General features: G+C 45.0%; 1 protein-coding gene across 2 annotated transcripts in view; it reads right to left on the reverse strand.

Annotated features, from left to right (window-relative positions):
• The window catches only part of SLC2A12 (solute carrier family 2 member 12), a 78,058-nt gene that overhangs the window by 12,176 nt on the left and 53,005 nt on the right, over nt 1-12,877 (reverse strand). For both annotated transcript variants that reach the window (XM_044290163.1, XM_044290162.1), the window contains one exon: nt 12,366-12,498. In XM_044290163.1, the coding sequence (XP_044146098.1) occupies nt 12,366-12,498 (133 nt within the window). The remainder of the gene's footprint in view (nt 1-12,365; nt 12,499-12,877) is intronic.

Here is a 12,877-nt window from a genome sequence, read left to right on the forward strand (position 1 = left end):
CTCCACGGCACACCCGCTGCCGAATAAGTTTAATGTATGTATTGAAACAGTAATTAATTCGGAGGGCACTCAACTAACTGTCGTTGCATGGAAACAAATTCAGCTTATTGACAGAAAATCTTCAGTGAGGAAGGAGTATGTAACTCTGAAATGCGTTTGGTAAACTTTTAAAATTTAACAGTGAACTTATTAGTGGTATAAAACAAAGAAATCCATCTGAGGCTATTAGCATAACTAAAATTGCCGACCTAGGAGGACAGAAGAGACAATGAGTTTGAATCCACTCTAATCCTTCCTACAGCAAGAGGGCTAACTAACGTTGGCCATATCCCGACACGTGGGACGACACGTGGGGCGCTGAGTCATTGCAACCAGCAGCGCTCAGCGAGTGTAACTACATTGCACAGCCGGGCCGCACCTGATATATGTGGAAGTGGTAACGTAACAAAGTTACATTGTATACAATATGAAGTCTCCCTAATTAATCCCATAAGGATATTCTGACATAACAACCAATGTACGATGCCAGTTCTTATTTACAATTTGGCCTCTTATGATGAAATATATATATCTTAGCCCTCTTACACAGAAATTTATTTTCTTTCCGTGTCCGTTCTTTTTTTTTTTTTTTTTGCGGACCATATGCGGAAGCATTCATTTCAATGGGTCTGCAAAAAAAATGAAGGTACTCCGTGTCCATTCCATTTCTGTATATCCATTCTGCTAGAAGATAGAACTTGTCCTATTATTGTCCGCATAATGGACAAGAATAGTACTGTTCTATTAGGGGCCAGCTGTTCCGTTCTGCAAAATACGGAATGCACATGGACGTCATCCGTAATTTTTTTGCAGACCGGATAAAAAAAACATACGGTCGTGTGCAAGAGGCCTTAGGGTCATATACATGAACGTATTTTGCGGACAGTATATGGAACCATTCATTTCAAAGGGTCCGCCAAAAAAACGGAAGTTACTCTGTGTGCAATGCATTTCCATCCGCATTTCCCTGTAACCGGCTTGCTCTGTGTTCCACCGAAAACTTAACGTTTTGTAGGGAGAGAAACCATCGGGTGACCTGGGCATTTCTGTCCTTGGCCTGGCTTATCCACTTGAGAGGGGAGTGATCAGTCACCAGGTGGAATTTTCTCCTCAAATAATAGCGGAGAGATTCTAGTGCCCACTTGATAGTCAGGCACTCTCTCTCCACTATACTATACCGGGTCTCGGCTGGGGTGAGCTTGCGGCTGAGGAAGACAACGGGATGCTCCTCCCCGTTGACCCTTCAAGAGTCCTGTCAAGGGCACGGCTAGAGTAGCAAAGTGGGGAACAAACCTCATGTAATAGCCCACCATTTCCAGGAATGACTTTATTTGCCTAGTGACAGGTCGGGGCCAATTCCGTATCGCCTCTATTTTGATCACTTGGGATTTGATGACTCCGCGCTCAATGACATACCCCAGGTACTTAGTCTCTTCTAACCCTATTGCACACTTTTTTGGGTTAGCGGTTAGGCCAGCTTTCCGAAGGGAGTCCACTACAGCCTGCACTTTGGGTAGGTGACGTTTCCGGTCGGTACTGTGGATGACAATATCGTCCAGGTAAGCCGAAGCCTACTGACGATGTGGACGAAGCACAATGTCCATTAGTTGCTAAAAAGTGGCTGGGGCGCCATGCAGACCAAAGGGTAAGACCTGATATTGATACAGCCCCTCAGGCGTGATGAAGGCAGTTTTCTCTCGTGAGGTACAAAACAGAAAAATACCGGACTTGTCCTAACCTCTTGATGAGCTCATCCACCCGGGGCATGGGATACACATCGAATTTGTAAAACTTGTTAAGTTTTCGAAAGTTGTTACAAAACCGCAACGTCCCATCTGGCTTGGGTATCAATACTATAGGACTGGCCCACTCACTTTTTGACTCCTCAATGATATCTAGCTGCAACATGAGCTGCACCTCTTCCGATATGGCTTGTTGCCGAGCCTCAGGTACCCGGTATGGTTTTAATCAGGCTTTTGCCTGAGGCTCAGTGACAATGTGATGCTGGGTTATGGAAGTGCGTCCAGGGAGGTCCGAGAACACATTAGTGTTCTGACTAACGAACTCCCTGGCCTCCTGAGTCTGTTCAGAGGAGAAGCCGCCTCTCTTGCATCAGACAGAGGGGTCGGTACGTCTTCTCCTAGAAAACCCGGCCGCGGGCTGTCTTCTGTACAGGTTTCCCTATCTGTCCACGATTTGAGTAAATTCACATGGTAAACCTTCTCCGGCTTTTGCCGCCCTGGCTGGTGTACCTTGTAGTTTACATCTCCAATTTTCTCGAGTACCTTTTAGGTCTGTCAATTCAGGACCTGGCAGGAAATCCTCCACATCTCCCACCATCACACTTAGCGGGGTTGTCTCCCCCTCTTCCACCAAAGTGGCAGTCATCCCTACCGCTGGCCCTTCAGTCTCTGCTAGGGTTGCCCTTGTCTCATGGGTATCAGTCACTCTCATAGCAGGCCATAGTGCCGGGAAGCCTGGGAAGTCTCTCCCTATTATAAGTTCATAATGTAGATTTGCAGCCACCTCGTGGGTCCATCTACCGGCCACCGTGGTTAGAGACACCAGCACGGTGGGGTAGTCAGTTTCCGTGGATGCACATCACCCCAACTTTCCGGCCAGTATACTCAGTGGACCGCACCAGGGTAGCCCTTACTAGGGTCACCAGACTCCCTGAGTCCAGCAGAGCCTCCGCTGGAGTGTCTCCCACTTCCACCTGGCACAATGATCTAGAGACTCTGGGGTACCTGTTGCATAAGCCTCCTGGAATATAGCGACTGACGGTAGCCATAGTTAGTGTCCATGGGCTCAACCCGATGGGGACAGTCAGCCCTTACACGGCCAGGCTCCTGACACTGCCAGCAGACTATCGGAGCCAGGTCCACTGTGGGTACATCCTGGGCGGGTTTTATCGCCTCAAATCTCCGGGCCTGGGGTGGAGATTTCCGGGGTTTTCTGACCCCCTTCCGAACATAACCCTCCTTTAGATTGCTGGTAGCTTCATAGAGTTCCACCAGGTCGACCATCTCAAGGGCATTACCAGTAGACCGATTCAGTGTTGGAGAGGGTATGGCAAAGCCCTCCAGAACATATCGGTTAATAGTCTATCCAGCATAGCCGGGGGACTCAGGACATCAGGCTGTAGCCACTTTTGCAAGAGGTGTGGAGTAAGTCATAATACTGGGTCCGTGCAGACTCAGCCGGCTTAAACCCCCACTGATGTACCTGCTAGGCACAGACCAACACATTCACGCACAGTCCTGCCAAAATCTCACCCTTTACTTTTTGGTAGTCGGCCGCTTAATCATCTGGCAAGTCGAAATACACCCGCTGGGAATCGGATACCAGTAACGAAGTGTCAACCTCAGCCCACTGGTCACAGGGTAGCTTTTCCCTGATATCTACTTTCTCGTACATTGCCAGGTAGATTTTGATGTCGTTTGTGGGGGTCATCTTAGGAATCGCGACACAGACTGCTTTCCAGGCATCGTAGATGCTCGGGGTTGCTCCTGCTGTCTTCAAAGCCATCACGTGTTCTAGCAGCAACTGGTTAGTCTCCTGCTGCTGCTTATTAGCCTCTCGTTGCTGCAGGTTTGTCTCTTGCTGCTGCAGATTAGCCTCCATGAGGGCCTTCACAACAGCCTCCATTTTGTCATGGGGCACTGGCTGTAATACAGCTGGTTTAAAGTACCACATACAACCGTGCCTGAAAAAAAATGCAGAAACCAAAAATATTGGCGTTCACACCAGCCCCACTGCTATTGGCCGCATCCTCCACCAATTGTGGGGACTCGCTCTGGTAGACGGGATTAGCGAACGCAGTATAGAGGCAAAAACAAGTTCTTTGGATCAAACTGTTCAGTGCTTTATTCACACTTTAGGCAAGTGACAAAACAAGCAGTCATATTCAAACAAAAAAAAGTCACCTTGCAGTGTTGGTGGTAATTCACAATATGCGTTAATTCTGCCTCAAAGAGTTCTTGCTCATAGCAGCACCAACCTGTTTTTAAACAGGTAGCAAGCCTTCATCCTGACACGAGGCTCCCAGATCCCAACACAGACATTGATTCTGAGCCCAGCTGCCTATTTAACCACCTCAGGACCGCCGTACGCAGGATTGCGTCCTGCCGGCGGTCCTGCTCTTCTGGGTGGACGCATATACGCGTCCTCCCGCGAGAGCCGAGATTTCCTGTGAACAGGCGCGCGCGCTCACAGGAACGGAAGGTAAGCGAGTGGATCTCCAGCCTGCCAGCGGCGATCGCTCGCTGGCAGGCTGGAGATCCGAATTTTTTAACCCCTAACAGGTATATTAGACGCTGTTTTCATAACAGCGTCTAATATACCTCCTACCTGGTCCTCTGGTGGTCCCTTTTGTTAGGATCGACCACCAGAGGACTCAGGTAGGTAAGTACAGTAGCACCAAACACCACACTACACTACACCCCCCCCTCCGTCACTTATTAACCCCTTATAAACCCCTGATCACCGATGATCACCCCATATAAACTCCCTGATCACCCCCCTGTCATTGATCACCGCCCTGTCATTGATCACCCCCTGTCAGGCTCCGTTCAGACGTCCGTATGATTTTTACGGATCCACGGATACATGGATCGGATCCGCAAAAAGCATACGGACGTCTGAATGGAGCCTTACAGGGGGGTGATCAATGACAGGCGGGTGATCACCCATATACACTCCCTGATCACCCCCTGTCATTGATCACTCCCCTGTAAGGCTCCATTCAGACGTCCGCATGATTTTTACGGATCCATGGATACATGGATCGGATCCGCAAAACACATGCGGACGTCTGAATGGAGCCTTACAGGGGAGTGATCAATGACAGGGGGGTGATCACCCTGATTACCCTGATCACCCCCTGTCATTGATAACCCCCCTGTAAGGCTCCATTCAGACGTCCGCATGCGTTTTGTGGATCCGATCCATGTATCCATGGATCCGTAAAAAATCATGCGGATGTCTGAATGGAGCCTTACAGGGGGGGTGATCAGTGACAGGGGGGTGATCACCCTGATTACCCTGATCACCCCCTGTCATTGATAACCCCCCTGTAAGGCTCCATTCAGACGTCCGCATGCGTTCTGTGGATCCGATCCATGTATCCATGGATCCGTAAAAAATCATGCGGATGTCTGAATGGAGCCTTACAGGGGGGGTGATCAGTGACAGGGGGGTGATCACCCTGATCACCCCCTGTCATTGATAACCCCCCTGTAAGGCTCCATTCAGACGTCCGCATGCGTTCTGTGGATCCGATCCATGTATCCATGGATCCGTAAAAAATCATGCGGATGTCTGAATGGAGCCTTACGGGGGGGTGATCAGTGACAGGGGGGTGATCACCCTGATCACCCCCTGTCATTGATAACCCCCCTGTAAGGCTCCATTCAGACGTCCGCATGCGTTTTGTGGATCCGATCCATGTATCCATGGATCCGTAAAAAATCATGCGGATGTCTGAATGGAGCCTTACAGGGGGGGTGATCAGTGACAGGGGGGTGATCACCCTGATTACCCTGATCACCCCCTGTCATTGATAACCCCCCTGTAAGGCTCCATTAAGACGTCCGCATGCGTTTTGTGGATCCGATCCATGTATCCATGGATCCGTAAAAAATCATGCGGATGTCTGAATGGAGCCTTACAGGGGGGGTGATCAGTGACAGGGGGGGTGATCACCCTGATTACCCCGATCACCCCCTGTCATTGATAACCCCCCTGTAAGGCTCCATTCAGACGTCCGCATGCGTTCTGTGGATCCGATCCATGTATCCATGGATCCGTAAAAAATCATGCGGATGTCTGAATGGAGCCTTACAGGGGGGGTGATCAGTGACAGGGGGGTGATCACCCTGATTACCCTGATCACCCCCTGTCATTGATAACCCCCCTGTAAGGCTCCATTCAGACGTCCGCATGCGTTCTGTGGATCCGATCCATGTATCCATGGATCCGTAAAAAATCATGCGGATGTCTGAATGGAGCCTTACAGGGGGGGTGATCAGTGACAGGGGGGTGATCACCCTGATTACCCTGATCACCCCCTGTCATTGATAACCCCCCTGTAAGGCTCCATTCAGACGTCCGCATGCGTTCTGTGGATCCGATCCATGTATCCATGGATCCGTAAAAAATCATGCGGATGTCTGAATGGAGCCTTACAGGGGGGGTGATCAATGACAGGGGGGTGATCAGGGAGTCTATATGGGTGATCACCCCCCTGTCATTGATCACCCCCCTGTCATTGATCACCCCCCGCCTGGTAAGGCTCCATTCAGACATTTTTTTTTGGCACAAGTTAGCGGAAATTTTTTGTTTGTTTTTGTTTTTGTTTTTTCTTACTAAGTCTCATATTCTACTAACTTGTGTCAAAAAATAAAATCTCACATGGACGCACCATACCCCTCACGGAATCCAAATGCGTAAACATTTTTAGACATTTATATTCCAGACTTCTTCTCACGCTTTAGGGCCCCTAAAAAGCCAGGGCAGTATAAATACCCCACATGTGACCCCATTTCGGAAAGAAGACACCCCAAGGTATTCCGTGAGGGGCATATTGAGTCCATGAAAGATTGAAATTTTTGTCCTAAGTTAGCGGAAAGTGAGACTTTGTGAGAAAAAAAACAAAAAAAAAATCAATATCCGCTAACTTGTGCAAAAAAAAAAAAATTCTATGAACTCGCCATGCCCCTCATTGAATACCTTGGGGTGTCTTCTTTCCAAAGTGGGGTCACATGTGGGGTATTTATACTGCCCTGGCTTTTTAGGGGCCCGAAAGTGTGAGAAGAAGTCTGGGATCCAAATGTCTAAAAATGCCCTCCTAAAAGGAATTTGGGCCCCTTTGCGCATCTAGGCTGCAAAAAAGTGTCACACATGTGGTATCGCCGTACTCAGGAGAAGTTGAGGAATGTGTTTTGGGGTGTCATTTTACATATACCCATGCTGGGTGAGAAAAATATCTTGGTCAAATGCCAACTTTGTATAAAAAAATGGGAAAAGTTGTCTTTTGCCAAGATATTTCTCTCACCCAGCATGGGTATATGTAAAATGACCCCCCAAAACACATTACCCTACTTCTCCTGAGTACGGCGATACCACATGTGTGACACTTTTTTGCAGCCAAGGTGGGCAAAGGGGCACCTTTCGGATTTCGCAGGCCATTTTTTACACATTTTGATTGCAAGGTACTTCTTACACATTTGGGCCCCTAAATTGCCAGGGCAGTATAACTACGCCACAAGTGACCCCATTTTGGAAAGAAGACACCCCAAGGTATTCCGTGAGGGGCACGGCGAGTTCCTAGAATTTTTTATTTTTTGTCACAAGTTAGCGGAAAATGATGATTTTTCTTTTTTTTTCTTTTTTCCTTACAAAGTCTCATATTCCACTAACTTGCGACAAAAAAAAAAAAATTCTAGGAACTCGCCATGCCCCTCACGGAATACCTTGGGGTGTCTTCTTTCCAAAATGGGGTCACTTGTGGGGTAGTTATACTGCCCTGGCAATTTAGGGGCCCAAATGTGTGAGAAGAACTTTGCAATCAAAATCTGTAAAAAATGCCCTGCAAAATCCGAAAGGTGCACATTGGAATATGTGCCCCTTTGCCCACCTTGGCAGCAAAATAGTGTGACACATCTGATATTGCCGTACTCAGGAGAAGTTGGGCAATGTGTTTTGGGGTGTCATTTTACATATACCCATGCTGGGTGAGAAAAATATCTTGGTCAAATGCCAACTTTGTATAAAAAAATGGGAAAAGTTGTCTTTTGCCAAGATATTTCTCTCACCCAGCATGGGTATATGTAAAATGACACCCCAAAACACATTCCCCAACTTCTACTGAGTACGGCGATACCACATGTGTGACACTTTTTTGATGCCAAGGTGGGCAAAGGGGCACATATTCCAAAGTGCACCTTTCGGATTTCACCGGTCATTTTTTACAGATTTTGATTGCAAAGTACTTCTCACACATTTGGGCCCCTAAATTGCCAGGGCAGTATAACTACGCCACAAGTGACCCCATTTTGGAAAGAAGACACCCCAAGGTATTCCGTGAGAGGCATGGCGAGTTCCTAGAATTTTTTATTTTTTGTCGCAAGTTAGTGGAATATGAGACTTTGTAAGGAAAAAAGAGGAAAAAAAAAAAATCATCATTTTCCGCTAACTTGTGACAAAAAATAAAAAATTCTAGGAACTCGCCATGCCCCTCACAGAATACCTTGGGGTGTCTTCTTTCCAAAATGGGGTCACTTGTGGCGTAGTTATACTGCCCTGGCAATTTAGGGGCCCAAATGTGTGAGAAGTACCTTGCAATCAAAATGTGTAAAAAATGGCCTGCAAAATCTGAAAGGTGCACTTTGGAATATGTGCCCCTTTGCCCACCTTGGCAGCAAAAAAGTGTGACACATCTGGTATCGCCGTACTCAGGAGAAGTTGGGGAATGTGTTTTGGGGTGTCATTTTACATATACCCATGCTGGATGAGAGAAATATCTTGGCAAAAGACAACTTTTCCCATTTTTTTATACAAAGTTGGCATTTGACCAAGATATTTTTCTCACCCAGCATGGGTATATGTAAAATGACACCCCAAAACACATTCCCCAACTTCTCCTGAGTACGGCAATACCAGATGTGTCACACTTTTTTGCTGCCAAGGTGGGCAAAGGGGCACATATTCCAAAGTGCACCTTTTGGATTTCACCGGTCATTTTTTACACATTTTGATTGCAAAGTTCTTCTCACACATTTGGGCCCCTAAATTGCCAGGGCAGTATAACTACGCCACAAGTGACCCCATTTTGGAAAGAAGACACCCCAAGGTATTCCGTGAGGGGCATGGCGAGTTCCTAGAATTTTTTATTTTTTGTCGCAAGTTAGTGGAATATGAGACTTTGTAAGAAAAAAATAAATAAATAAAATCATCATCATTTTCCGCTAACTTGTGACAAAAAATAAAAAGTTCTATGAACTCACTATGCCCATCAGTGAATACCTTAGGGTGTCTACTTTCCGAAATGGGGTCATTTGTGGGAGTTATCTACTGTTTGGGCATTGTAGAACCTCAGGAATCATGACAGGTGCTCAGAAAGTCAGAGCTGTTTCAAAAAGCGGAAATTCACATTTTTGTACCATAGTTTGTAAATGCTATAACTTTTACCCAAACCATTTTTTTTTTTGCCCAAACATTTTTTTTTTATCAAAGACATGTAGAACAATAAATTTGGCGAAAAATTTATATATGGATGTCGTTTTTTTTGCAAAATTTTACAGCTGAAAGTGAAAAATGTCATTTTTTTGCAAAAAAATCGTTACATTTTGATTAATAACAAAAAAAGTAAAAATGTCAGCAGCAATAAAGTACCACCAAATGAAAGCTCCATTAGTGAGAAGAAAAGGAGGTAAAATTCATTTGGGTGGTAAGTTGCATGACCGAGCGATAAACGGTGAAAGGAGTGTAGTGCCGAAGTGTAAAAAGTGCTCTGGTCATGAAGGGGGTTTCACCTAGCGGGGCTGAAGTGGTTAAGGACAGCCAGGTGTTGCCAAAACCCGGACCGGCATTTAAAATCCAGTCCAGTATTTGACTTCATCTGGTTGTAAATCAGCCCAGCAGCACATGCTGGGATGAAAATACCTGTTTTCCCAGACCAAACCTCTCACTGTGTCACAGTATTTATGAATGAGACAATCATGGTATATTGATTTATGTATGAAGTGGCCATACACATGAATTTTTATTGCTACGATCATGATTTTTCTAATTAGTAATATGGATACTGTACATATTGGGATCTAACTAACAATAGCTATCCCTTAATATGTAAAATTCATTTCACTCTATAGTGTATTAAGTACATATTCTTAGCATTTTTCTTAGCATTTTTCTTTGTTCTTTATTTTTTACAATTCTAGTAATGCTGATTACAATATAAATACTTTGCATGGAGGCTGTAGATGACTGTTACCTGTTTTTTTGGTATGGAGAACATGACTTTTACATTTCTCTTTAGATAGACTTACAGGTGGCAGTGACCTCATTGGGTGTTTTAAGACAGACAATGACAATAATTAAATAAGAGTGATTCATTACTATAGAAATCCAATTTTTCGCATGGTTAGCTACAATTTCATAGGAACGGTTAAATACATATATACGTAGGTATGCATCCAATTCTAATCACTGGAAAAATGAACCTACTTAAAACGTACACTTTTTATTTGCTTCTTAAAATAAATCCCACAAAAGTAATTGATATAAATCTTATAAATGTACTGCAAGAGTAGTCTGGAATATCCTATTGGTTAGCTACAAGATGAAAAACAACTACTACGAATTGAGGTGTGATCTGATTCTTAGTTCATCGCCTGCTAAGTTCACACGTTACACCCAGGTGCAATTTTTGTTTGGTTTTCTGAAATCCAGAGCTGCAGTAAGAATTGTATTGAGTTCTCATTTTACAGGTCCTTGTGTCTCCCAGCATTCATACTGCTTCAGTCCCTGAACCAAGCAGTCTCTGCAGAGATAGACACTAGTGGTCTGTACAAAGGGGCGGATTGGCCATAGACCTTACAGGGAAATTTCCCGGTGGGCCAATGCCTCTGGGGGCCACCCAAGCCCTCCTCTCTGCCGATGGCCCAAGACATAATTAATGAGCTATCAGTGGTAATTAACACTGTGAGAATCAGGAACTCAGGGGCATAGCTAATGGCTCATGGGCCCTAGTGCAAGAGTTCAGCTTGGGGCCCCCCTTCCCTCAGTGCTTTGTGGCCAAGGCCAGGATGTGCATAGTCTTTGTGCTGCCCGAGGCCAAAATTGAAACGGCACCCCTGCCCCCTTCCCTTGAGCCAGAGGTGTAACTTGACCAGCATGGACTTTCTATAATACTTGTGTCTTATGCACCACAAGGGTCTTTGGGCGCCCTCAGGCTCCTGGGCCCGGTAGCGACTGCTACCTCTGCACCCCCTATAGCTATGCCCCTGCACGTACTCATGCACTCGATCAGCGACTGCACATGTCCCCCTGAATTCAACAGCTGTGGCATGCACCTCACCTCCTAACCCCCCTGCTTCATATCTTAATAAGAGACAACTGAAGGAGGAGGGCAGAAAATGGCTATTGATGGCCACCACAGAGGGACAGCTTTTTGGGCACTATATCGTGCTGCACTGTGGTATATGGTTCTTATTGGATAGTATTTTGCGCTATTGTATTGCTAACTCAGCCTACTTGTATTGCGCCCCGACAATATGGGGGCCACTTTTATTTTATTTTTTTCCAGGGCCACTTTAAGTTCCCAGTCCACCCCTGTCTGTACAGGAGACTAATCTGCACTGTCAGAATCCAATACAACAGGATGCTTTACTTTAAAGGATCATAGCTAAGATGTAAAAGGGGTCGTTCAGGATTAGAAAAATGTGGCTGCTTCTTTCCAGAAACAGCATTGCACCTGTCCATAAGTTGTGTGTATTACAGGTCAACTCTATTGAGGTGAATGGGCTTGAATTCAGTGGCATAGAGTTATCGTCTCAAATGTTATCAAGTTTTAGTGGTCGTCCTAGAACCAATTAATATTGTTTCTTGAGTGACCACCGTAATGGGCTTAATTTATCAACCCTAGTTAAAGGGGTTGTTCCATGAAAATATTGTACAGTTTTCAAACCATCACCTGGATCTGAATACTTTTGTAATTGCATGAGATTTATTTTTATTTTTTATTATTCAATAAAATATATCTGTACAGTGCCACCTGCTTTTTGTTCTTTTTCTTATTTCTTGGTTCTACTAACTGAGAAGGCTGCACATGCTCAGTTTCATCCTTCAACTGCCTCCTGAGCTGTGATAGGGAGAGCATAGACACGCCCACTGAGTTCCAGCAAGAAAGACACTCCCCTTGAGATGTCAGCTTGATATAAATCTAGCAGAGCAATGAATGGGGAGATCTCTGGATCCATGTGAGGTACAGGGCTGGTTCTAGCTTTGTTAGAAAGGGATTGTCATGTACTATTTGACTATTTTTCATTTTTTACATTAATCATGGGATAACCCCTTTAAAAGAAAAACTATCCTTGTTGCCACAGCAACAAATTACAGTGCAGCTTTTTTTCCAGCACAGTTTATAAAACGATAGCTGATTTTTCATTGGTTACCATAGACAACTGTATTAATTGATGCCATTAATTGCTGTAACCTGTCAAACATGCTGTGAAACTATAAGATTCAAACCTGGTAAAAGAAATGCATTTCAAGATTTTGTCATTTTGTAATGTCATTTGTAAGCAGAGGACAAGCAAACTTACCTGTTTGCTAATTCCACTGAAATCTCCTCCAATGGCTTTCCCTTTGTATTTGGAACAAACATTAGAACAAAGAGCAGACACGCCATGCTCATAACAGCGTAACCAAAAATCATCCATGGAAGGCCAAGAGTCTCTGTTCACATTAAAAGCCAGAAAAAAAGATACAAGATAAGTTAGTGTACTGCCAAATCTACAATACTGTTAATAGTCGATTTATCATTAACACTTTCTATGTAACAAGATTATTTCCAAAAGTTAATAACCAGGGGTGGACTGGCCATCGAAAATTACTGCCTGATAGGAACGCTAAGACAAAATAATAAACGTTATTACTTTATTGATTAAAATCGGAGTCAAAGACTCAAAAATATAAGGCTAGGGTATATCCCCAAGGTGCGGGGAAGAGATATACAAGTTGCATTTGTGTCTCCTATCCCTAAATATATTGCTAGGGTATAGGAGGGTGTTATCTCTGAACCCTATTAAGACTTGGTAACACCGTCAATGTGCGC

The sequence above is a fragment of the Bufo gargarizans genome, chromosome 4, assembly GCF_014858855.1.
Source record: "Bufo gargarizans isolate SCDJY-AF-19 chromosome 4, ASM1485885v1, whole genome shotgun sequence".
NCBI classification, from domain to species: Eukaryota; Metazoa; Chordata; class Amphibia; order Anura; family Bufonidae; genus Bufo; species Bufo gargarizans.